Source organism: Wolffia australiana, chromosome 1, assembly GCF_029677425.1.
Source record: "Wolffia australiana isolate 7733 chromosome 1, ASM2967742v1".
Lineage (NCBI taxonomy): Eukaryota > Viridiplantae > Streptophyta > Magnoliopsida > Alismatales > Araceae > Wolffia > Wolffia australiana.
Genome location: NC_135835.1, coordinates 21,086,322 through 21,113,008, shown reverse-complemented (window position 1 = coordinate 21,113,008; position 26,687 = coordinate 21,086,322). Strand labels below are relative to the sequence as shown.

The window sequence follows — 26,687 nt, the reverse complement described above, 5'->3', positions numbered from 1 at the left end:
TACGGTTGACTGACGCGTCGTAGGAAAATTCGGCACGTGGAATGACAGAATCCCAAGACTTAAGGTTGTCCCCAACCAACGATCGTAATAGGTTGTCAAGGCTCCTATTAACGACTTCCGTTTGGCCATCCGTTTGGGGGTGAAAAGCCGTAGAGAACTTGAGCTATGTTCCCAATAGATGCCAAAGAGTCTTCCAAAAGTAGCTAGTGAATCGGACATCTCTGTCCGACACTATACTCTTTGGAAGTCCGTGGAGATGCACAATTTCATTGAAGTAAAGCTGGGTGACATGGGACACATCCGAAGTTTTAAAGCAAGGGATGAAATGAGCCATTTTCGAAAAACGATCCACAACCACCATGATGGAATCATAGCATTTGTTTGTCCTTGGAAGCCCTAACACAAAGTCGATGCTCACATCCTCCCAAGGTTTCTGAGGGACCGGTAGTGGGGTATATAGGCCGGTGTTCTGTTTGACCTGCTTAGCGAGAGCACATACGCGACATTGGAAAACTATATTAGCTACGTCTCGCTTTAGGGATGGCCAAAAGAACCTATGCTTGACCATAGCTATGGTTTTATCTCTCCCAAAATGACCACTAAGGCCTCCGGCATGCGTCTCCCACACAAGAAAATCCCTAAGAGAGGACTGAGGGATGCATAGGCGAAGGTCATAAAATAAAAAACCATTCTCTAACATATAATCTTGGTTTACAAGATTCGGGTAATTGCCTAAAGTCTGTAGAATGGGAGCAAAGTCCGAGCAATCAGGATATAAGTCCTTCATCTGATCGAATCCAATAACCTCGACTTTCATAACATTCAGTAGATGGACTCGTCTACTCAAGGCATCGGCGACCCTATTTTCGACACCTTTCTTATGTTTGAGCACGAAGGTATAAGATTGGATATATTCGACCCATCTAACGTGTCTGGGGTTAAGTTTCTGTTGGGAGTGGAGGTATTTTAAAGCTCCATGATCAGAATAGAGAACAAACTCCTTAGACAATAAATAATGACGCCAATGACGTAAGGACTGAATGATGGCATAGAATTCCTTATTAATAGGTGGAGTACTTAAGTTTGGCATCGTTAAGTTTCTCAGTGAAGAATGCGATGGGTTGATTCTCTTGGCTCAATACTCCACCAATCCATGATCACAACGCATCACAAGCAACCTCAAATACTTTATCAAAATCAGGTAGTCGGAGGATGGGGCTTGGGTCATTCTAATCTTGATATCATCGAAGGATTTCTAAGCTGCGGTAGTCCACTCAAAATGGTTTCCTTTAAGACACTCTGTAATCGGGGCCATGATGGTACTAAAATTGGAAATGAATCGTCTATAGAATGTGGCTAATCCATGGAAGCAACGAACATCATGGGCATTCTTGGGAGTTGGCCATTGGATAATTGCGGTAATTTTGGCCGGGTCGACGGATACACCTTGGTTAGAGAGGATAAAACCTAAGAACGAGACGTGACTAACAAGAAAGGAACATTTTTTTGGATGAGCGTACAACTGCTCGATTTCCAATATTTCGCAAACTAATCGTAAGTGATGGAGATGATCGGGTGTGGATTTACTATAGATAAGAATATCGTCAAAGTAAACGACAACAAAATTCCCAATGAATGGTCTAAGTATATGATTCATCAAATGCTGGAAGGTGCTAGGCACGTTCGATAAACCAAAGGGCATGACTTTCCACTCATATAATCCGTCCTTGATCTTAAAAGCAGTTTTCCATTCGTCTCCTGGACGGATACAAACTTGGAGATATCCGCTTTTAAGATCAATTTTGGAGAAGATTTTAGAACCTGACATCATATCAAACATGTCATCGATGCGAGGAATAGGAAACCTATACTTGATCGTAATCTTATTTATAGCTCTACAATCGATGCACATGCGCCAACTCCCATCCTTTTTGGGGGCCAGCAGTGCGGGTACGGCGCACGGGCTGAGGCTCTCTTGGATGAACCCCATGTCCAAGAGTTCTTGGACTTGCCGCTGTAACTCCTTGTACTGCGTAGGATCCATCCGATAATGAGGGAGGTTGGGTAAAGATGAACCCGGAATGAGATCGATGGCGTGCTGGATGTCACGCATCGGAGGTAGGTCGTCGGGTAGGTCATTAGGGAAGACGCTTGCAAATTCTTCGAGTAGCTGAGAAACCTCAGGGGGTGGAGCGGAGGAATCCTCGGAGGAGTGATCAGGAATCATAGCTAAACACATAGTCATTTCACTATCTAACTCCTTCTGAAATTGTTGACCGCTAAGGATACACAAGCCTAAGGATGGAGATGTCGGCGAAGGCTTTTGTGGACTTTGGGTATAAGGATGCCACATGATTTTCCTTCCCTGGTGGATGAATGAACATGTGTTGCTTCTACCGAAAAGGTGTACATCATTATCATACAGCCAAGGGCGGACGAGGATAACGCTGCCCACCTTCATGGGTAGCACATCACACCATACATCTTCCTCGTATGATTGAACTTTCAAAGGAAGATGGCATTGATTCTTTACGGGAATCGAAGTAGCATCAATCCAGGATACAAAATACAGGTTAGGATGGTCGATCAAAGGCAATCCCAAGCGTGACGTCATGATATCGAATTCGGCGTTAATACAACTACCGCTGTCTACAATCGTTTTGCACATCTTGTCACGAATCTTGAAATATGTATAGAATATGGAAGTCCTCAAAGCAGAAGTATCAGTCGAAGGCTGGGTAAGGGTGCATCGGACGACTCCCCTAACGGACGTAGACGGATCCCGACGAGGAAGGGTTGGTGGGCAGTTGGTGACACCAATGAAGCCCACTAAATCTTCCTCGTGCACGAATTCGTCTTCGACGTAGCTATCTATCTTGTGCTCTTCCTCGTCGATGGACTGATCATCTATGATAGGAGTGTTATCGGAGGATTCCTGACCTATATGTAGGGCTCGTGATGGACATTGGGAAGCTCGATGACCACAACCCTGGCATTTAAAACAGGTCAAGCCGGAGGGACCGATATGTGCGGGGTTGGATGGAGGAGGAGGGGCTCTAGCTGTGGAATCAAGGGAAGACGATGTACGAACATTTGGCGTAGTAGAGGATGGTGTCGGAGCTGGTGGACGATGCTCGGTCGAAGTGCGTGTGGAAGTAGGAACTGATGGTGGTGGTGCCGGAAGGGCTAAGGGCGGATTGCGTTGGGCCACACGATTGGAATAAGAGGGATTAGATAAGTGCGACCGATCGGTGAGAGCAGAGCGATTGTACACGGGAGTATGGTATAAATTCTGACATAGATTTAGGTCTTCAACAATCTGATAGGCCTGCTATAGGGTGGCAGCTTTGCGGACTAGCAGTTCCGTCTCTAGATAAGGGTTAAGACCAGTACTAAAACGGGAAATAACGACTCGAGGATTCTCTTCAACTCGACACCTCTTATAGAATTCCTCAAATTGAGTGACATACACGGAGACGGGGCGTCTACCCTGCTGTAGTTTGTGCCATTGGTCGAGAAGGTCATCTAGATAGGCGTTTCAATTCGAGGATAAGAGAAATGGAATCCTCCACCTTATGCATGTGTTTGAGCGTTGATTGTTCTCCCTCTCTCATTGATGATAGGCCTCTTATAATCTTCTTCTTTACCTCCTTCCATTTCTTAGAATGATATTATTGCCCTTTTATTTTCTTACCCATTCCACACTTCATGAGAGCATTCATGGAACTTTTGGGGAATGCTCTAATGCCCCCATGATGTTGTCACATCATCTAGGTCAGCAGGAAATTATTATAAAATAATAAATCATTAATTTTAATAAAATTGCACGGTTGTAGACCTTCATTTCATGTGCATGACCTGCCTCGAAGAGTATAAAATTTGACATAAATATTTTTAAAAGCTTAATCAAAATATCATTAACACTTATTTATAAATTAAGCATCATTTCAATTTTCTATTTGGTTGACCCAAAACATGAGTACAAAGTCAATCGATATTTTTAGCATCTCAACCTGTCAAATTACTCATCATTGAATTCTGAGATAATTATTTTCTTACACTCAATTAAAATTATAAAATAAATTATACAAGGGTCAGACAATAGTTTGATTTATACACTCTTATAGAAATGTCCAATTAAATCAAATATAGTTGACCCAAAGTCAGAAACTGGATATTGGTCAATGTGTTTGACAAGCCAAATGGCATAAACTTGATCACAAACTTTGGGATTTGGTAAAAAATTCATTCTAAAGCTAACCATGAAAAATTGGGATATTGGTTAATGCAATCAATGCAACCTTTGCACATTTAGTGCATTATAGTGTATGACATTTCTTGGCAAGAAAGTTATAAAAATAGAAATAAATAAATAATGGAAACAATAAAAAATGGGTTTATGAAGCAACAGCCAATCCCCCCTAAGGCAGCCACAACTGAGGCCACTAGCACCAAGGCAGCTGTAGTTGCACACAGCCGCAAGGTGGAATGTCACCTCAGCTGAATGCATCCATATGCCTCAAGGTAATTGTTACCACGGCAGGTCACCCAAGGAGGGAAACAAAGTCGAATGAGTTCCCCGGGCTGGGGGGGATAGGCTATTTTAATTTCAATTCTATTTCTCTTCCACATTTATATTGGCCTTCGATTGTTACTTTTCTTCCATATGGTATAACTCAACTTGCAGTTTTAGAGAGGTGCACATCAGACCTAGGGCTAAGGGAATGCGGCCAATGGCCTGTATCATGAAGCCCATCTCAATGATACCTGTAAAAAGCCTAATAGAGAAGAGATGGATACCATTTATGGTAATGGTGAGGTGGTAAAGCATAGAGTATATCTAAATAATGTGACGTTGGTAGAAGTGACTTGATGATGAAGATGGGGATGGTTTTTGGAATATCATTATAGAACATGGATTATTTCAAATAATGTGATGATGGTAGAAGTGATGTGTTGATCATGATCAGGTAGGTCGATGCATTATCCTTTCTACAATTGAGAATAGATGATAAATATGGCTTTGAGAGCTTGAGATGGAGTATGATCATGAACCCTAAACCCTAAACTTTCTAAAGAGATGGAGTATGATCCTGAAAAAGTATGTGTGGCCAAATACATATGATAAGGTGAAAACAAGTGTCATATACGTATAACAGATGTTGAGGAATAGCACCATTGTGGGAAGTCATTAGTCCATCAACCCAAAAATAAGAAAGAACATTTATCACAAAGATAAGAATGTGAGTGATGTTAAGAGGATAATAATGTTTCCTATCATTAACAAAGTTTTTTTTCAGATGTACATGGGAAGTGGCTTGGTGTCTAAGATTTACAATTGAACTTAAAATCTACGTAAAGTATCTTGAAAACTCAACAGCATTATTGGTGCATAATTCTATCAATAGTTTAGAATATATATCATATGTGGGTATAATCTTCTATAAAGATGATGTACTAGATTATGGGTTCAAGGTCCTTGATTCAAAGGAAATCTTGGTGATTTATGCTTTGAAATGTTGAGAATTAGAATCACAAAGCCAATTAAAACTTGATGATAAAATTAGATATGCACATATTCAATTTGATTTTTTGTATTCCTTGAGTGAGACGTGGTGAGTCATTTGTGCGTCCAGCCATTAACAATTCCATGTGATCCCTAACATGTCAAATCTCTTCTTTTATCTTGATGATCATCATTATCGAACAATCGTCATCGCTACATAGTTATAATCACTTTAGAGATCTAAAGGAACAATGGGATAAGGGAACAGATGGGTGGACACTTGAAAAATTCTTACATAGGTATTCATCCCTAATTATAATTGAGGAAAATATTTCATAAAACTCATAAATTTTAGGAATATCTTCTATGGTCAAAAAGATCATTTGCATGTTTCCATGTTGGCCAATGACTCAGTTAATGTAACAATTATAGTGGCCCAATACCTTATATTAGATTTCAAAATTAATTATTTATGTCTTCATGTATTCTAATTACTCTTGGATTGATTTAACCCCATTGATAGGTTAAGTTTCCAGCTCATGGGGTGTCAAGCTACACCTCGTACTTCAGAATCTTTCTATTATCGGTTACAATATATGTATAGGCCCTCATTCTCTTAACAATCCAAAGATGACTTAGAGCATGGTTAACTGTCAAACCTTAACGGGTCATCCCAGTTAGTACTAATGCGTTTCAAAATCATCGAATAACTCCACCCATATTCTGCCACATTGGATAAGGACTTCAATGCATCATCTTCCTTGAACTTTCTTATCTTGTATTAAGGGCATATAACCCCCTCTTAAATACTCAACCATATTCATGAAGTTTTTGCTGCACCCTAGCTAAGATGGTTTTGAAAATCTATGAATAAGAACTTGTAGGTCATGGATAGATTATAGTTGTACATCCATAATACTTATCTGGTGTCTCACATCTAAGGGCCACTTACACAACTATGACAGTAATCTAATTCATGGGCGCTTAATTATAGTAGCATTCAGGCATTCATACGAACCAATTCAATGTACTCTTTTCTTTTAAGAGAACATACTACATATCCTTAGTGTCTCCATACTAATGGTTACAAAATCAACCATAATTGTCATATGGTGGGACTAAATAATTTTATTGTATATGTATATTTTGATGTCTTTCTTAAGAATCTTTCAAATAATAATGTTTAGAACACATTCTTAAAGACAAGTGATTTACATAAGATAATCTCATCAAAATTCACTAAGTCGAGTCATGTATTCATGGGCATTATCAAGAGCATCAATGTGCATTATATGAATATGACGTATTAATAAAAATAAAATGATAAATGAAATGCAGGATCAATTTATTCAGGTTATCATCCTTCTTTTACATTCTCTCCTTGAGTTCCATTCACTCATAATGCGATAAAAAATGAAACAATGACGATAGATGAATAACATGATCCTAAAAAAATAGAAACAAAATAGAGACAATTAATTTTACATAATCCTAACAAAATCATAACATATTATTCCTATCAAACTCAATTATTCTAAATTTGTAAAATAATTTTGGAAATTTTATAGTAATTTATAGTTGTTAGTACTAATTAAATCTTTAAAAGTACCTTAGCTAGCAATTAGGGGGTGTAGGGTGATGGTTGATGGCGTATGTGGTGGAATGAAAGAACAAAGTGATATCACTGGTTGCAACAGAGATAGTGATTGATGGATGCCGACGTGCGAGAGAGGGGGGCGAGTGATGATGATGCTTACATTGGCGGTTGCGATGGAGATGGAGGCCGATACGTGTTGTCAAATGGCAGAGTTTAAAGTGGTGTTTTTGATAGTGGTGATAACCTAGGAAAAAAGGTGAAGATCACACTAACCTTGTGGTCACATGCCTAATAGGCTGAGTGGTATTTTTCTTCATGTGCTATGATCTGGATGTCACTCCTTCATTCATTCTCTCTTGGTGCACAAGAATGGACCTAAACGAGATTTTGAATGAGGAAATCACTCTTAAATTTTAATTATGAACAAAGTCCAATGGTGCCTTTTTTTATAAGTTGGGGTGTTCGATTTATAGATCCAATATGGTGTATGGTAGAAGTAAAGATAGAACTATTAACAAAATTTCAGCCAAAAACTATATCTAGACCATTAGGTATCATCATTTCAATTTGGCACAATTTGAGTCATCTGATTTTCTTCCTCTTTCGATTTGTGTGGAAGATTGCCCATGTGGTACACACTTCAAGGAGAAAAATGACAAAAAATTCATTAAATAAATTTAAATATATATTTTCTGACTTATACAATTATTTTCTTTATGAATTTAACGACAAAAACTTATAAATTTCAGAAAATTCAGAATATCATCCTAGAAATATAATAGATCCTTAGAAAATATTAACTAAATCTAAATTATATATTTTCTGACGTAGAAAAATATTTTCTTTATGAAATTCAGATCAATAAATGATGTTAAGTACCATAAAATATAGATAAATTGAACTTTACTCTAAAAATGTAATAAACCATTTAAGCCTTAATAACATTAAGTTACGATAATTTCAATGAGAATAAATACATAAAATACATGAAACTGCTATAAAAATTAGCATATTATTTGTGATTATCAAATAATCAATAAGATGATGACAAAAGAGTAGAATAATAAAATAAGACAATAATTTATGATGAACTAATTAATGTAGAAGAAGATATGTATGTTCCATTCTACGCAAAGGAGACCTTGACCATAGAATCCACTTGGAACGCAAAGCTAAAAAAGTGAAAATGAGACCATATCATTACTCTTGTCTGCATAAAAATAAAAAGGAAAAGTTGGACTAAGATATGTTACATTCAAGAACTCTACAATCCACCAATAATCATTTTTAATTCCAACGTAGATAGTAAAAAATAAGGATGGGAATTGAGAACATGTATAAACTATCGAGCCTTGATTATTACTTGATGGCTGCGTGGTCCCATATTGTTTTATACGAAGGTATAACCAAAATATGTATGCTTGAAGATAAAATTCCAAAAATAGCCATCAAACCCATCAAGGATATTTTGAGTTTACGATGATGTCATTTGGACAATTTAATGTTCTTGTGATGTTTCAAGCCTTTATGAAAAAGCCCTTTTAAACCTCATAGTAGGAGATTTGTCTTAGTTTTCTTTGACGATATCTTGATTTACACCAAGAACTCTCCAAATCATGAGAAATATTTCCATATAGTTTTTAAGATATCAGGTGACAATCATCCTTAGATCAGTGCCAAACATTGGAAGAAAAGTAATGACTTGGGGCATTGAATCTCAAGGAAAGAAATATCTATTGACGATGTTTCAGTCCCAACCCTCTTTCACCATTATTTCACATCAGACTTAGGTTCTTGATGATCTCTCCTCTCAAGAATCTCAGGATAACTTGTACTGATATCATTTCTCATGATAACTTGTATGCATGGGCAAATCCAATCCCTGACCTTTATTTTGGCCAGTTCATATCTTTTTGTGGTCAGATTTCCCATTCAATCTCAGGAAATCATCATCAGAACTCCTCTCTCTCTCTCTCTTAGCTGACAGAGACTTTAACATAGATGAAAATAATATGCTCAGTGGGATTATGGGAACTATGATAATTTGTATAAAATGAAATAACATGAAGGCAGAATGCTAATATGATCTAGCAGCGGGCTTATCAGAAACGAGACACCAGAAAGAAAAGGAATAAAATGACTTTCTCTCCCCTTCATTCCTTATATTTGGGATATCATCCCTCCTCCAATGGGGGCAAAACATGTAAGATAGAATCAACTTTCTCTTCTACAACAAAATCACAGGTCAAAATTGAACGTTTTTCCTACAGGAGACATAAGTCGAGTGCCTCAGCAGAGATCTCCTATGTATATCTTATCGTGCTCTGGCAATATAACTTTCCTAGAGAACACTCATTCAATGGGTTTTCAAGCAAGAAGGAAACCTAGCCACAAATTCTTTTCCTTGAAGTACCAATAGCCACAAATTCAACAGTTTAATCGCTTTTTTGGACATAAATTCATCATCTACGAGAAGAGTTACCAATATGTCAGAAGAAAATCCAACATGATACAGAGAAAGTCAGAGAGAGAGAGAGGAATTATCATGGCTTCACCCGAAAGGAAAAAAAAACTTGCGCCAATGCGGTATATAATGTGGCTGATGACTTAAAATGAAGAAAAACAGGCGAAAACTTTGATGAACATCATCAAATTCCAAGTAAATTTATTGATGAACGTTTTGAACCGACATGACGAACTACGAGAGACGCACCTTGCAAGAGCCATGAAAATAAAAAAAAATAAAAGGATTAAAAAACTATAAAAATCTAGAAAAAATAGGCAAGCGGGAAGGAATAAGATGGTCTTACGATATTTTACAAAGAAATATTAGAATCAATGGCAACTCCTTCATCTGAAGAGAATGCCAACTGTTCCCCTCAGACAGACAAGCGTAGAGAGAGAAGAGGCAGTCTGCTTGCAGTGGACGTCTGTCAAACTAAAACTAGAGTCCAATTTATATTTTATATTTTATATTTTTTCTTCTTTCCAATTAAGCGCCTATTCTCTGAGATGACATAAATTTTAACCTTCAGACACTCATTGTTTAAAATATATCTGAAGGTAAAACGATAAATCATTTTAAATTTCATTTCATAAGGGTTAGGAGCGGACGACGGAATCAGACGGGACGGGACGGGACGCAACAGCTATTCTGTCAGTCATCCGTCACAGATGATATATGGTGCATGACAGTCCTGAGACGGCATGGTAAGATGGTCTGGGATGGTTTTTATCTCATCTCATGTCCAATTTATTTGGGTCATCCAAAACCATACAGTCCGAAAATGTCCCGTGTAGGAACCATCCCGTTGGTATAATAACTCCTTCAATTTATTTGAACTCCGGATTGCGTCTGACACCATGAACAGAAAATTATATGTTTCGAATTATAGAAGTTCTAAAATTTGAGAAAAAAATCATAAAATGGAATTTTACTACATTTGTCCTGTCCTCTAGTCAAGCATGAGGATAAGATGGGTTTTTCGTCCCGTCCTACGTCCAACAGACGAATTTCTGTCTCGTCCTACGTCCAAGGCTTTGAACGGGACGGTTTTTTCAAGTCAGAAGAAAAAAAATATCTGCCTCTGCCCTACTAGGCTGTAGTTTCTCCCCGAGGGGATGGACTGAACAGATGACGGAACAGACAGAGGACGGTTACAAGCCCAGGGTAGATCATCAAAGATCTCATGACGGAACGTAACGGAACGGAAGAAAAGGAGCTCAAGACTGCAGTGCAGGGATGCAGACAGGACGGCATTTTTGTCCGTGGATGAAAGAATCGTCCCGTCCAGGATTTCGGACGATTGACGGGACGAACAATCGTCCGCCCATTTCCGGACAGGACGATTGCTTCGTCCAAGGACGAAATAACCATCCCCTCTAGGGGCTTGGACGGCAAACGGGATGGTTATTTCGTCATGTAGGAGTATAGTATGCGCCTGACAGGTCCACCTGCCTAATGCACGTGCTGCGCCATGTGTCAATTTCTGAGTGGTCTAATGCTGATGCAGCCCTGTTTTGTCCCAGGGGATGGGACGAGAATTTCTTGGACGGGACGGGAGGTGGATGGAAAAAATGGGACGGGACAAACTCTGCAAGGGAGGTTTTCAACTAAACTCGAAAAATTGGCACGTAGGATGGGGCGAACTTCGTCCCGTCCCGTCCACGTCTAGGACGATCCGGTACTTTACTAGTCAAGACGAGACGGACGACGTGTCGTCGTCCGTCCCCGAATTTTACTATTTCTAGTTTTCTACTCGGCATAAATGTGAGGGTTATTCTTTTTACTTAATTTGTACTGAATTTTGAGGGGTCGCTATCGAGGAGACGGATCACGTTAGGTGATGCGTTGTGTCGTCACGTGGGCCCCACTTTTGGCAGGCCGAGATGTGGAGAAGCTTGTGCCCCTCGGGAACATCAGAACGCCGTCTCTCTCTCTCTCTCTCTCTCTCTCTCTCTCTCTCTCGTTTTCCGTATCTCACTGGAGTTGATACTCTTTCTCTCTCTTGTTCTGCAGTCTACTTTTTAGTTTATTTTTTTTCCAATCTGGGTTGGGAAATTATCGCGTTTGAGGGGAAAAAAGAGAAAGGGGGGGGGGAGGAAGAGGAGTAAATCATTGGCGTCGATTTTTAATATTTTTTAAGGAGCTGTTGGTTTTCCCTTTCGATCGTGAACGCGATTTTCCGCGGAGTTCGTGACCGAGATTTCGATCGTGTTCGCGATCCGGCTCTGCGGTGACAATCTTAGGGTTAAGATTCTTGCATGGTCGCTTTTGCTGGGAATTTAGGGTTCTTAGGAGCTTCATCTTGCTTGGATCGGACTTTATCTGGCCGTTGAGCTCAAGATTTCGTGAGAATCCTGCTTCGGTATCTCTATTATCAGCGCTGATTTGCTCTATTCCGAGGGATTGAGGTGTTCTTTGGTGGAAGGAGATTCTTTCGCGGTTATATGAGCTGCTTTTGGCTTGTTTGGGCGCAGGCTTGGAATGCCTGATCACTGAGGGGTCCTCTACGCTGGTGTGGAGGATCCCGTTGTAGGAAGAACGGATAATCAGGATTATGTTTGATCTTTCGCTTAGTCTCAACGTGTGTTTGGGGTTTCCGTGATGGGTTTCTGACTGCCCAAACCTCTATGTCTTCTGGTCTCTTTGTCCTTGGATTGATTACATCTTTGAAGGAATCAAGGGTCGGCAATTCCGAAGTTTCTATCCTTGGATAAGTTGTATTTGCTACCGTCGGACCAGATGTTTGCTGCGGGAGTAGATCCTGGGAATGATGTCAACGCTGCCGCAGGCGCTTTACTAATCCCTACCCGCTTTGTTTGGCCGTATGGAGGAAGAAGGGTGTTACTGAGTGGATCTTTCGCAAGGTTAGTTTCCTCTTGTGGTAAAATTTTCGTTTTCCAGTGTTTTGGAAATGATTATGTTTTGAATGTTTTTGTTTTTCCTTGGAAATGAAGACCTTTCAATCGTTGTTCTTCCTCTTTTTGTGATAGAACTCATCTGCATAGTAAGGGCTATCAAGCTTCTTTCATTGAAATTAACGTGAATTTACGGTTTTTATTTAATTCATCTGTATTGTGCATCATCTTTTCCAAATGTGGTGTCCAGGTGGTCGGAGCACATACCAATGTCTCCTGTAGAGGGCTGCCCAACTGTTTTTCAGGTCGTCTGCAACTTAACGCCGGGTTTTCATCAGGTAATCGTCTTAGTTTAGTTTGGTCTGCCAATAAAAAAAAAACAGCGGAGTTCTTACGCAGTGGCCAAACATGCCCTACTGAGATTGGGTTCAACACATTCTCGAATCGCAGATTTTAAAGGGGATACTTATGAAACAATTTCCCTGATTATTTAGTCGAGAATGTTAGAATTTTTTTTACCAGAAGTTATCATGTACTCGAAAATTTGAAGAGATGATTAATCCCATGATTTTACATGTCATTAGATTAATTATGGCTTTTTTCTGTCTTTCTTGAGATGCATGATCTGCGACAGCACTTAAGCAGAAATATTCGGCTTCTTTTAACTCTCTGTCAACATGCAAACGCATTACTGTAATATTAAAAAATAGAGATTATCTCCATGATACGCTAAGGCACATGTAATGTTTTTTCTCTGTCCGTTTATTGGACAAAGCTATTTGGTTCTTTTAAATATCTTTTTATTGGTTCGGCTTATCTGCAGTATAAATTTTTTGTTGATGGGGAGTGGAGACACGATGAACGCCAAGCCTTTGTCACTGGAAAGTATGGGACAGTGAACACTGTGCTAATATCAAAAAAGCCTGATTCAAGTGCGACTGTTCCCAGTGTTGACACTCCTACCAATAGAATGAATGTCGATGTCGACGAACATATGATTCAGCAAATGGTATGTCTGATGTGTTCAGACGCGTTGTATACTTTGTATTTCAGTTTTTGCAATATTATTTGGCCTCCGTTCCCATTATAGATTTCTTTATCTTAATTTTTTTCCTATGGTATGAACACATCAATTGTTGGCATGCTGTGGTGATCTGAAAATTAACTGTGCGTTTGAATGGCTAATTTTCTTCTATCATTTCAGGTAAATTATAGCTAATAAAATCCAATTTTATAAAGAAATATTATAAGAAAATAATGACTAAATCATACGAATATGTTTCAAGGCGATTTTCGTATATTTCTCATGGTTTGTCCATTTGTATGACGAGGACATCTCCTACGTGTCATCATAACTGTACTCACGGACCAATGATACTGATATGATCCGGCGACGGGTTTACGCGAGGCGTAGGGACCGGGCCGGGCCCGTCACACTGGAACAGACCCTCCTCCCTCCTCTCCTCTCCCGTGGAACATTGCTATAGACGCCAAATTTCATCGTTGAAATGAGATCTGTTTGAGTACAAGAACTATACGATACGACCAAGGATCGTATCAGATACTATATGTTTTTTGTAGTCATCAACGAGTTATTCATTTTTGTACTCATTGCAGGCTCAACATGGTAACATTTGTTGTTTACAATCGTACAGGATGTCTCCCAGAGGGTTCCCGAAGCTGATATCGATGTATCGCGGCATCGAATATCTTTGTTCTTGTCTGCGCACACAGCTTATGAATTGCTACCGGATTCTGGAAAGGTTTTTTCATCTCTGATTATTAGTGGACGATTAATCAAGTGTAGTGCCTGGTTTTGATGCCTGTATATTTTCCTTCTTCCACAATTCTAAAGTTGCATCTACTTGTTTTGTGGCAGGTTACTGCACTCGACATTAATTTACCTGTGAAACAAGCATTTCACATCCTTTATGAGCAGGTTAGTCATTAGTCACTAACTTCACGATCAAAATATGAAACGATAACTTCTGGACAAAAGTACTATTATTTCTCTCCTGTCGATCACTTATTTTCTATGGGCTCTAGTGTTTTGCACACTTTCATCAGAAATCAATGCCGTTGCGGTTGGCCTTAAATGTAATATACGGATTTCATTTCATAAGCATGCATTTCTTGGAATGTCAGCAATGTCGATGTGGCCATCATTTTACTAGTGATACAGAAAATAGTGTAAACGAATGCGAAGGGACAATGATAAAAATTTGTGGTTAAAGGAAAGATAATGCTGTAGAGGGAAGTACGTTCATTGGGATTACTTTTCTCTTGGTGTTCAGGAGGTGCTGGTTCCTCAAGAGAGTCCTGTCGCCGTAATGTTAAGTCTGAAATGCTACATCGGGATTTTTTATGCCCTTAAAATACTCTCTTAACCAGAATACATTCATGATACCCTTCCACATCTATCACCTCCCTTCCAATACAGTTTGGTTAGAACTGTAACAGAATGTTGATATTTACTAATTTCATCGTGATTTACTGATCCTAAAGCTTAAATTTGTCTTTAGGAGATCACCTTTGAGCATAATAGTATCTTGGAATCTTTTGCTGGACAGTTTATGATCAATTTGTGGCCCTTTTTATGTTAGGTCACGGATACTGCTGTTTTGTAATGTCATACCATGCCAGTTTTAACGCATGACAAGCTAGTGATAGCTGAAAAGAAATTACAAATTACCTCTCCTCTTACACGACTTGGCTCTTGGCTGTTGCATATTCAAATATATGCATTCGTTTTTGTTGTAATTCAAATTTTTTGCGCTGCATTTCCTAATCAAACGTTCTTATAAACGTTCTATTCGAATGTTGATTCCAGGGTTTTCCTGTGGCACCTTTGTGGGATTCCTACCAAGGCCAATTTGTTGGAATGCTTAGTGCCATGGACTTCATACTGATCTTGAGAGAGGTACGGGAATCAAAATTAGTGTATTTAATAAACACTGAAATAGAGTTTGACTGTCTGTGAATAATTTGAAATTGTTGGAACATCGACCATGTGAGTGAGAGTTGTGTTAAAAAGATGAAAGCTGCCTGACAAAGCTTACATCTTTTTTAGTTATGCTTTCTTTGAACGGCAATGACCCTTGAAAGTGTGATTATGTGTCGGACAAAGATAAGATTATAAGCAAATTTTCTGCGGTCTAGTTAGAGGTATCATGTTATTAAGAGGTTAAATTGATGTCCGCATTTCATCTTTGAAATCGTTCAAAATATGCGCCATTAATATAATTTGACCATTGAGTTCTCTTTGTAATTTTTGAAATATGCTGCTGCAGCTGGCAAGCCATGTCTCTAATCTCACTGAAGAAGAGCTTGAGACACACACAATTGCCGCCTGGAAAGAGGGAAAGCAGCAGCTGTGTAGGCCGGATGATAGGCAGGGCCGTCAGCTTGGCAAAGGCTTAATCCACGTAGGCCCGATTTTCCTATTAATGTAACAGTAATTTAATCAAATTACTGTTATTTATAACTTCAGAAAATCTTCATGCAGGCGGGGCCCTACGATTCGCTGAAAGACGTCAGCTTGAAGATCCTGCAGAACGATGTGGCCACCGTGCCCATCATCCATTCCCCCTCGGCCGACGGGTCTTTCCCGCAGTTGTTGCACCTCGCCTCTCTCTCAGGAATTCTTAAATGTGCGTAGTTGTTATTATTCCTCTCATCAAACGCAAAAAAGAAAGTGAAATTCTGGTACTCGCAGGCGTTTGCAGGCAATTCCGGCATTCTGCAGGGACTCTGCCTATACTTAACCAACCGGTCAGCGCGTTTCGGTTGGGGACTTGGGTTCCGAAGATTGGGGAGAATAACGAGCGTCCTTTGGCGATGTTGAGACCCAATTCCCCCCTTAGCTCCGTCTTGTCTCTCCTTGTCCAAGGTGAAATATTTCTTTCTTCACATATTCTAATTTTTTATTCTGGGAGGTACTACTTGCAATTTGTTTATCTCCCGGTCTCTCATTATTGGCAGCCCAAGTCAGCTCGATTCCGATCGTTGACCATAATGACTCGTTACTGGACATTTATTGCAGAAGGTAGGCACAATAACCCCCTCCTCTTATTATCTCTCTCGATATATGTACGTCTGTTAATCTTTCATTTGTTCAATCTATTTCTATAACAATAGCTGTATCTCTTTTTGCTTTTGGTCACCGTTAATTTTGAAAAAAAATGCTGGGTGGTTCTTTTTGCTTGATAGTGACATCACGGCTCTAGCCAAGGACAGAGCCTACGCGCAGTACCACATCGATGACATGAGCGTTCAGCAGGTATGGGCCTCGTTGGTCTTCATTCGAGCATTCTTTTGTGGCCTCATTTATCGTTGACTTTATTATTTTTTCCGTATTTTAATCCTCGAAAAAAAAACAAATTTCTTCAGGCTTTGCAGCTCGGCCAAGACGCTGGCTCCCAGTTTGGAGTTTTCAATGGGCTGCGCTGTCAGATGTGCCTCCGTTCCGACTCTCTGCAGAAAGTGATGGAGAGGCTGGCCAACCCCGGTTTGCCCTTCGCCCCTCATCTCTCTCTGTCTTCTTTTATTTAGCTCTCTATTTGTCTCTCTCTCTAAAGCTCTCTATATATCCGTAACCCGGTTTATCCGTCGTTCTTATCTCTCTCTCCATCTTTATCTCTTTGGTTATCTATCTCTTTGCAGCTTTCTATGTATCCTACTCCGGGTTTTTCCATCGCCCTCATCTCTTTGGTTATCTATATCTCTACAACTTTTTTTTCTTCAAAAATAAAAATATTTCTACAGCTTTCTATGCATCCGACCCAGTTTTTCATCGCCCTTATCTCTTTGATTATCTATCTCTCTACAGCTTTCTATGTATCCTACCCCAGTTTTCCATCGCTCTTATCTCTATCTCTCCATCTTCATCTCTTGATCTCTTTGGCTTTTGTTCTCTCTCCAGCTTTATATGTATCCGTACTCTGGTTTTCCATCGCCCTTATCTCTCTCTCTCCATCTTCATCTCTTGATCTCTTGGGTAACCATCTCTTCATCTTCGTCGCCTTATCTCTCTGGTTATCTTTCTCTCTGCAGCTTTATATGTATCCATACTCCGGTTTTTCCATTGCCTCATCTCTCTCTCTCTCCATTTTCATCTCTTGCTTTCTTTAGTTATCCATCTCTCTACAGCTTTCTACGTATCCATACTCTGGTTTTCCATCGCCCTTATATATATATCTCTCTCTCTCCATCTTCATCTAGTGATCTCTTTGGTCATATTTCTCTCTGCAGCTTTATATGTATCCATACTCCGGTTTTCCCATCGCTTTTATCTCTCTCTCCATCGTCATCTCTTTATCTCTTTGGTTATCTATCTCTATTCCCGTTGAAGATTCCAAACCGGGAGCCGGCGATCTTGGCCGAACGGCAAATTCTGGAGAAATTGTGTTTTTCTTGGGGGATGTGAGAACAAAAAATAGAAAAGACCATGATAAATGAGGCCACAAAAGAATACTCGCATGATGACAAACGAGATCTACACCTGCTGACCGCTCATGTCATCTTTCTATATAATATCGATAGTGTGCTATCCCCATCGACCTTATCTCTCTGTCTCCTTGGTTATCTCTCTATTTACGGCAGCATATTTATATATATCCATACTCCGGTTTGCCCATCGTGCCTCATCTCTCTCCCATCAATTATTTATAACCATGTTTGTCAATCTTCTAAATTTCAATATTTATAAATTCATACCCTTGTTTCCTCATCTCTCTCTCTTCCCTTCTTTATCTCTCTCTCTCTCTTTTCATCTGTCGATTAATCTCTACATGTGATTTCAGGGGTGCGGAGGGTGATAATCGTGGAGGCGGGGAGCAAGCGCGTGGAGGGCATCATCTCCCTGAGCGACATGTTCAGGTTCTTGCTCGGCGTCGGATGATTAAAAAAAAATTTTAAAAAAAAAAATCTTCCCAATTCAATTTCCTCATAATTCCTAGATCTTTGTCTCGGACCCGGTTCCCCGGGTGTAAATGCAATTCTTTATGGTTCCCTCTAAACCCCCAACCCCCCCCCCCCCCAAAAAATCCGACGGTCCAGATTTAGGTCTTATCTGATAGAGGGTGGGCGAGCTGGAGATAAGATATGGTGGGGCCCGCTACAGTCAACGGTGTTGGAAAATAACAGAAGACGGATCCAACTGGCCTTCCTCGACGGCGACGGCACGTGGAGACAAGTCAACGGAGCTGTCCACACGTGCGGAGTTTTCTTGGGTATTTAGGAAAGGCGAAGAGATGTTTCCGCGGATTTTTAGCGGAGTTCGGGAGCCCGGATGAACCGACCGTACCTGTCGTCGTCGTTCGTAGTACTTGAAAGGCGGCGGGGAGCTTTGGGATGAGCGGGTGGGGCCGATTCAGCTCCTCGGTTGAAGAATATTCGAGTCTTTTTGCAGTGATTTGAGCCGACTTGTGGAGTTGTCTTCCGCGCAATGTGTTGATAATCCGCTCGTCCTCGTGGGGAAGATTATGGAGGCTGCTGCGAGGTGATTTTCGTCTGGCTGCGTTGAAATTGGGCGGAATTGGAGTCGGAAGAGGGTTGATTATGGATCAGGAGATCGGAGGGAGCTCCAGCGGCTCGTGGGTTAGTTTGTTCGGTCTTGCCCTTGCGAATTCTTCGGTGTCGGATTTTTGGGTTTTGAGGGGATTTTCTGTCTCCTTGTTTTTGGCGTGCATTTGGGTTTTTCTAGTTTTGTTTGGAGGATCGTGGAAGTGGGGGTTTTGGGGGTGCGCATTTATTGGCGTAATTTCTCCTTCTTTAGCTTTTTTTTGTTGGGATATCAGTAGTTATACTCCGGTGTTCTGAGCGACATGCATTGCCCCTTGCGTACGATTTTGATTTTCCAAAATTTTTAGAGGAAAATCTCTGATAATCGTCGGCTTGTTCGTGTGCCGTAAATTTGGTTTATTATATGTTTGTTGAAAAAAACCTGCGCTGGCTTCATCATTGAAGAGCTGCGAGTAAATCATCTGCCGTTGTTTCCTGGCTTCACTGAGTTTGCGTCGGAGTCAATAAATCATTGGCAACTATTCTTTATTTTCTTTAATTTTATCTGAAAATCTTTTAGTATTTGTTGGCGTATTGATTTAAATCTTTAAAGAACTAACTCCGGTATCCTTCATCCGGCTATGAGCTACGTAGACTGCTTGCGTACACTTTTATTTGAAGGCAAATGTTTTGAGTCTCAGTTTCGTGTTGCTTAGGAGTGAAATTAGATTTGGAAGTTTCTCCAGCATTTTCGATCTGTCTGATAATATTTGCATTTATTTCTCACTCAAGTAGAGAAATTTCATCTTTCTTTTCCTCGGTCCTAGGTCAATCCAAGGGGAGGTTATAAGCCCCTTTTGCTGCTGGCGTACCAGAGTTATGGTGTCGTGTATGGAGACTTAAGCACTTCTCCACTTTATGTCTACAAAAGTATATTCTCTGGCAGGATGCGGGAATTTCGGGACAAAGAGACAATATATGGTGCCTTATCTCTCATATTTTGGACGTTTACACTTATTCCCCTGATTAAATATGTGTTTATTGTGCTAAGCGCCAATGACAATGGTGAAGGTAAGTCCACATACCCTTTCATTTACCCTTTTTGCAACTTGACCTTATTTTTCCTTTATTTCTTCAGGGGGTACATTTGCTCTCTACTCTCTTCTGTGTAGACACGCCAGATTTAGCTTGATTCCTAATCTACAAGCTGCTGATGAGGAAGTATCGACATATTATAGCAACGGAACATCATTTAGCAATCAACCGCCATCTCCTTTTCGAAGATTTCTCGAGAAGCATAAAAGACTGAGAACTGTTCTGCTTCTTGTGGTTCTTTTCGGTGCATGCATGGTCATAGGTGATGGTGTTCTTACTCCTGCAATATCAGGTCTGACCTTATTTTTATGTCTAATGCTTTTTTTTCTTGATTATAGAATAGGAATTGTAAGTTGTACCAAAAGCTATTGGTATTTTGGTTGTATGTCAATATGAATAGCATTATGATTACTGAACTTTCTGACTTGTCATCAGATAAGTTCATGAATTTGGCTGATCAAGTTATTCTTATCAACTTGCAGTGCTGTCAGCAATATCTGGACTAAAAGTCCGCGCGAAAGGACTAAGTGACGGTAATATCTCCCTTCGAAGGAAAAAGATTTCTGACGCATGAAAAGTTGTTCCAACGATAATTCATTTTTTCTTTAATGTTCAGTTACGCTGTTAATGTTGGAAATTGCCATGGGGAGGATTGAAATAAAAATAGAGATATAACTAGAATTTGAGGAAAGAAGAGAGAATCATGAAGTCTGGGTGATGGGTCTTGATGTTACTGTTACTCATCTTCATCATGATTTGCAATACTCATCACATAAATGAATCTTTCCATTATACCAGCATTTTCCTTATTGAAGTCCTCTTCCTCATGATTTGCCTTATGATACGAACTTGGTTCTAGGCTCGTATTGGAAGGAGAGTAGGGGACGAGGAGGGTAAAATTTCCGGGGTAGAGAGGTGAAACGGGAATGATAAGAGGGGTCGAACAGAGGGGGAAGAGGGGTCGACCAGGGACGAGCCAGCTGAAGATCCGGTGAGACGATCACAAGGATAGGGGATCGTAGAGGGAGAGAAGGAGACCAGACCCAGATGAGGAGAGCGGCAGGACAAGAACACTTCTTCTAACTTCTTCTTCGCTGCTCTCCTAAAGGGAGGGCATCCCTATTTTAAGGGAAATACATAATTGCAAACGACTGAAATGTCCCTGTGGGCGAAATGACGAAACTACCCCTAGGAGGGTTTAGGATCCTCTCAAGGATCCTATCACCTTCTAAACAAGGATTCATTTATGTGATTGTTCCGTGTTTCAAGTCTTCACTTTAGTGAACTCTTACTGTGGTAATGGTCGCTGTCTGACATTTCTGGGCGTTTAGCCTCTCAGAAATGTTGATTTTGCTTAAAATAACATCTACTGACCGAAGTGCTATTACGTATAATACTGGGAACCTGTTGGTGTGATCAGACGGGGAAAAATATACTTTCTTTATGTAAAAAAGTTAGAATCCATCTTTTTGAATTCCCATCAAAATGTCAAACTGATTTTAGCTGAACTTGCAATTTTTATTTTTCCTTCATTTTTTTGCTGCTTTCAGGCGTGGTGGTAGTTATTTCCTGCATAGTGTTGGTTGGGCTCTTCGCTCTCCAGCACTGGGGCACACAGAAGGTGGCGGTCATGTTTGCTCCTGTGGTGATTCTTTGGCTCCTGTGCATCGGCATCATTGGGCTCTTTAACATCATCCACTGGGAACCTGGCGTGTACCGGGCGATAAACCCCTACTACATCTCCAGATTCTTTAGCAAGACTGGGGTTGCTGGTTGGATCTCCCTCGGCGGTGTTCTCCTCTCCATCACAGGTGGGCCCATATCCCTCTGCCTTCCTCTTCCTCATTCTGTTTGACTGCAACTGAGTCGGTCCTTGTCCTTCAACCTTCGGTCTACAGGCACTGAGGCCATGTTTGCAGACCTCGGCCACTTCACCAGCACCTCAATCAGGGTACGTGGATGACAAAGTTGGTTAATCAAGTGTTCATGGATTCTTAATTTTGGAAAACGTCTCAAAAACTTTACTTGATCAGTTCCTGAAATGAGATGAGGAGCAGAGGACACATCTCTAGGCCAACTCATCTTATTGGGAAAAGCGACTCATTAAAGTTGAGTTGGTCAAAACAAGGCGTCCTCTGCTCCTCGTCTCAGAACTAAGACTTAAAAAGTAAAAACTTGGTCGTTAGGTATTATTCCCTGTTCCCCCTAGCTTCAAAACGGCAACTTCTGGAAGCACTATTTCCCCGAAAAAGGGAACTTGACTAACAGTGTTCTTCTGCTGCAGCTGGCCTTTGTGGCATTGGTCTACCCCTGTTTGATTCTGCAATACATGGGTCAAGCCGCATACCTCATCAAGAACGTGGACGATGTCCCCACCTTGTTCTATGAATCCATCCCTCGTGCGTCCGCCCTTCTTTGCCCTAAATCTCTTCTTAGGCTCCTGAAATTAGGCCTTTTCCCAATTCATTGAGTTTGTAACATTGAACATAAATTTACTGCCCAATGCAGATGCGGTCTTCTGGCCAGTCTTCGTGGTGGCAACACTGGCAGCCATTGTTGCCAGCCAGGCAGTGATCTCAGCTACCTTCTCGATCGTGATGCAATGCCATAGCCTGGGTTGCTTTCCCCGCATCAAGGTAGTCCACACCTCACGCTGGATCTACGGCCAGGTCTACATCCCTGAGATAAACTGGATCCTCATGCTCCTCTGCCTCGCCGTCACAGTTGGTTTCCAAGACACCACAGACATCGGCCATGCCTATGGTATGCGACCTTCCTCACCTCTCTATATATATTGAGTTCATGCTGCTTAGTTTGTACCCATCGTAAATCAGTCTAAAGCAGATGAACGCTGTAGCAATAATTGCGTGGATTTGATTGTTTAATGTGCATGCATGTGTAGGGGTGGCATGCATAGTGGTGATGTTCATCACAACATGGCTGATGGCGCTGGTGATCGTATTTGTGTGGCGGTGGAGTGTGTGGCTGGCATTACTGGTGCTGGTGGTGTTTGGGTCCGTGGAGGGGTTGTACCTGTCGTCTTCAGTCGTGAAACTGCCACAAGGGGGTTGGGTACCGGTGGCACTGTCGCTGTTCTTCGTGTCTGTGATGTTTGTGTGGCACTACGGCTTGAGGCGCAGGTACCAGTTTGATGTGCAGAACAAGGTGCCCATGAAGTGGATCCTCAACCTGGGGCCCAGCCTAGGCATTGTACGCGTCCCCGGCATTGGCCTCATGTACACTGAGTTAGTCAGTGGTGTCCCAGCCATTTTCTCCCACTTTGTCACCAACCTGCCTGCCTTCCACCAGGTGCTGGTCTTCGTCTGCGTGAAGGCAGTGCCAGTGCCGCATGTTCCGCTAGAAGAGCGCTACCTCGTGGGCCGAGTTGGTCCGCGGGCCTTCCGCATGTACCGCTGTATCATCCGCCATGGGTACAAGGACCTGCCCCGGGAAGAGGATGACTTTGAGAACCAGATCACGCTGAGCATCGCAGAGTTCATACAGATGGAGGTGGATGCAGGCTCACCTGTCGGTGAGGAGGATGGGCGGATGGCAGTGATTGGGCCAGGGGGGGCACGGCTAGCGGTACGGCCAGTGGAGGATGGTGGTGGAAGGCGGCGGAAGGTGCGGTTTGAGTTGCCGGAGTTACCGGGGGAGGACCCGCAGGTGAGAGAGGAGCTGGAGGCACTGGTGGAGGCAAAGCATGCGGGGGTGGCGTACGTGATTGGGCACTCATATGTGAAAGCAAGGAAGAACTCATCGTTTCTGAAGAAGTTTGCCATCGATGTGGCCTATTCGTTTTTGAGGAAGAACTGCAGGGGCCCTGCCGTGGCGCTCAACATCCCCCACATCAGCCTCATTGAGGTGGGCATGGTGTACTATGTCTGACACAGGTAGCTCACAGAGATGATGTATATCTTGTGAAAGAGATTATGGATGGGCAATAATGCCGGGTGGCCTCTGTTGGGTATCTCTATTCTGCCTACCCGGCCCAATTTTTCTTAGGTCTGTAAAGTTCCTTCTGCTTTTGTTATTTATTGGTACATATGTTCTTGTTGCCTCCTCCATGACCAGTTTCAACTTAAAGGAATGCAATGGCATTGGAATCTTTTATCCAAACATGTTTAGATCAGGCTTCAAGAGACTTGAGTCTCAGTTTAGTTCTGAACAAGAAATATTATTGATTGATAAGCAGAGAGATATACATACACTTTGTCCGTCATTTGGATTTCCATGGTCAGGTAAGCATTGAACCAATAAGGAAATGATTCCTGGTTGAGTATTTGGCCTAACCTTGAAATAGGGCCAGTTGCAAATGTTGTAGCTGGTGGTTGTGATGATGTTGGAATGCATCAATGTGGGGTGGGAATGTGGTGATGTAGTGTGAATACATAAATTTTTCTTCTGTCATGGCAGTCAGAGGGAGTACAACCAAGTCATCTTCATTATTGGCATAATGATGAGTTATTAAACTGTGTCATCAGCATAGCTTGGACGCAACCAGGATTTCCTATATAAGTAAATAATTAAATATATGTTTGTGCTGACCTTGTTGACTAGCTACAAGTAAGGGCATTTTCATTATTTCTATGATAGACAAGTACACATTAGGGTTATGGACATTCAGGGGGTGTCATAGTTCATCCCATATAAAAGAAAATGTCATTAAGGGCTCCCAGTTTCCAGTTTGAGCTGCTTACCTATTCGTCCAGGTCCTTAAGCCATAGAGGGAGCTACTGGTCTTGTTAGAGTCTTTTTACCACTATTAGGGACGACCCAAGGAGCAAGGTTACCATATTCTGTTGTCATGTCATCTATATTTACGCTTCTTGATCCATGAATTGGTGTCATAGCACGGTTTACCTGGCAGTATTCTTAGGGCTTCTTGCAAGTCACCTCCACCATTCAGCAAAGGAGTTTGAGGAGGACCCTTAGGGCTCCACTCTAGTGCAACCTATTAGGGCCACCACTTGAGCGTTGCCCGCTAAGGGAGCCCAAAAAAGCAGGGCCCTTAGGACTAGCACTTAGCTGGCCCATTGGAGATATCCCTTAGCCTGTCTGTCCTACTTAACTGTACTATGCTACAGTGTGGCTCCTTCGGGTAAATGCTTGGGTGGCCCCTTTGCCCACCTTAATGTGGGCTTCTAAGGGAGACTGCTAAAGTGCGGCCCCATAGGACTATCACTTGGTGCAGCCCATTTGGGCCGTCACTTGATCGCAGCCCATTTGGACCGCCAATTGATCACAGTCCAAATGGATGTATATTCACATTTTTGGCTCTTATAGAAATTGGCTCTTATAAAAGGCTTTCTTGGGATAATATAATAGTTTTTTAGGCTGGAAATTGGTTCATAAATTATTTCAATCCTATGTTTTATTATTAAATCCTATTTATTTGTAGAAATATTTCTTGGACTCACCCTAGTGTGTTGATAAATTCCATATTCTTTATTGCTTTACTTATTTTGAAATCTGTTAGAATTTCAGAAATTTTAGATATGAATTTTTACATTTTCATTTCTATTTAGCATGTTACCCACATTTAGACATGTATGATTTCAAATTGAAAGGATGTAACTTTGACATTAAATCTGGAAATTTTAAATGAAAACTCTTACAACAAGTAAGAGTTTTTAAATGTTGAATTATATAAGGTTGATTTATATCTATATCTCCGACTTTAAACCTGGTGTGTTGGTAATTAAGATTGATATTATGCTCACATTGACATGGCTGGAGTATTGAGGATGTGCATTAGTTATGGAGTATTATGTACCCTTTGATAAAATGATTTATAATTTTGTGCATAAGTCAGGCCCTTTAAATTTAACAATGAGTTATTTATCTTATCCACCTAATTGGTGTTTATGATGTGTTTACCATTGTATTCAGCAAAAACTTATGGATATATATGTGGCCGACAGGCCAATCACTCATTCCACATCTCTTTCATTATTCATTGATACAATATTTATTATAATGCACATATGATTGTCATAATTCAAATCCATGAATATCTGAATGTTAGAAACAAATATAGATTACACCAATTTGTGTAAATATTACAAATAAATTTATTTTTAATAAATCCTAAAAAATCATTAGAGAATGATCTTAGAGAATGATCTTCAAAAAAAGGTTGAGGCGATACAAATCTTCACCCTAGTATTATCCCCCTTGCAACTTCTTTGATCTTGCATCCAATTGCACATCTGCAGCAAGTGGGCTTTTATGGATGGTAACTATAGCTTTTACGTTCAAAAAATTTTCAAATAGCAGTTTGCAGAAATCTCCAAATGGTAATTAAATCTACAAAGGGTCATTGACACAGACAAGTGAACTCAATTACTAACACACCAGTATTGTTACCTTGTATCTTCTTCAATTAAACTCAATCACTTGAGTCACAGTACTGTTCCTTGATAAATCAAAATTTAGTTGTTTAAACTAATCAACATTTTAATTCCTAGACTTATGCGATAAATTTATACTAACCCCTAATTCACTTATTACTCAAGTAATTGGTGAGTAAGGGGTCGAACCACAGAGAAGGTTCAAAACTATAGAGAACCACAGAGAAGATTGATTTTTTTAAACAATTTTGTGATTAAGAAAGTGGTTGAGATG

General features: G+C 40.7%; 2 protein-coding genes and 1 long non-coding RNA gene across 3 annotated transcripts; 2 read left to right on the top strand and 1 right to left on the bottom strand.

The window, feature by feature from the left end:
- Nucleotides 1-9,570: 9,570 nt before the first annotated feature.
- On the bottom strand, nt 9,571-10,032 carry LOC144716671 (uncharacterized). Its single transcript, XR_013584967.1, has 2 exons — nt 9,914-10,032; nt 9,571-9,816 (listed from the first exon to the last, which is right to left on the bottom strand). It is a non-coding gene; the product is annotated as an uncharacterized LOC144716671 (long non-coding RNA).
- A 1,615-nt stretch (nt 10,033-11,647) lies between these two features.
- On the top strand, nt 11,648-18,473 carry LOC144710648 (sucrose nonfermenting 4-like protein). The gene is made up of 13 exons (XM_078584470.1): nt 11,648-12,473; nt 12,715-12,802; nt 13,288-13,473; nt 14,120-14,227; nt 14,344-14,403; nt 15,295-15,384; nt 15,755-15,889; nt 15,970-16,114; nt 16,180-16,353; nt 16,446-16,509; nt 16,674-16,743; nt 16,854-16,971; nt 18,266-18,473. Exons 1-13 carry the CDS (start codon nt 12,349-12,351, stop codon nt 18,361-18,363), a joined length of 1,461 nt encoding a protein of 486 aa, XP_078440596.1. The 5' UTR covers nt 11,648-12,348; the 3' UTR covers nt 18,364-18,473.
- A 146-nt stretch (nt 18,474-18,619) lies between these two features.
- KUP3 (K+ uptake transporter 3) lies at nt 18,620-24,122 on the top strand. The gene is made up of 9 exons (XM_078584458.1): nt 18,620-19,061; nt 19,793-20,036; nt 20,104-20,352; nt 20,543-20,593; nt 21,611-21,871; nt 21,959-22,011; nt 22,345-22,459; nt 22,569-22,823; nt 22,963-24,122. Exons 1-9 carry the CDS (start codon nt 19,023-19,025, stop codon nt 23,946-23,948), a joined length of 2,253 nt encoding a protein of 750 aa, XP_078440584.1. The 5' UTR covers nt 18,620-19,022; the 3' UTR covers nt 23,949-24,122.
- The last annotated feature ends 2,565 nt before the right edge of the window (nt 24,123-26,687 follow it).

Excerpts from the sequence above, each read along its gene's own strand:
- LOC144710648 (XM_078584470.1), top strand. The coding sequence starts at position 12,349 with ATGTTTGCTGCGGGAGTAGATCCTGGGAATGATGTCAACGCTGCCGCA. Across the intron at positions 13,474-14,119 it reads AACATATGATTCAGCAAATG|GATGTCTCCCAGAGGGTTCC; the intron begins GTATGTCTGATG and ends ACAATCGTACAG. Across the intron at positions 14,404-15,294 it reads TTCACATCCTTTATGAGCAG|GGTTTTCCTGTGGCACCTTT; the intron begins GTTAGTCATTAG and ends TGTTGATTCCAG.
- KUP3 (XM_078584458.1), top strand. The coding sequence starts at position 19,023 with ATGGATCAGGAGATCGGAGGGAGCTCCAGCGGCTCGTGG. Across the intron at positions 19,062-19,792 it reads GGAGCTCCAGCGGCTCGTGG|GTCAATCCAAGGGGAGGTTA; the intron begins GTTAGTTTGTTC and ends CCTCGGTCCTAG. Across the intron at positions 22,460-22,568 it reads GTTCTATGAATCCATCCCTC|ATGCGGTCTTCTGGCCAGTC; the intron begins GTGCGTCCGCCC and ends TGCCCAATGCAG.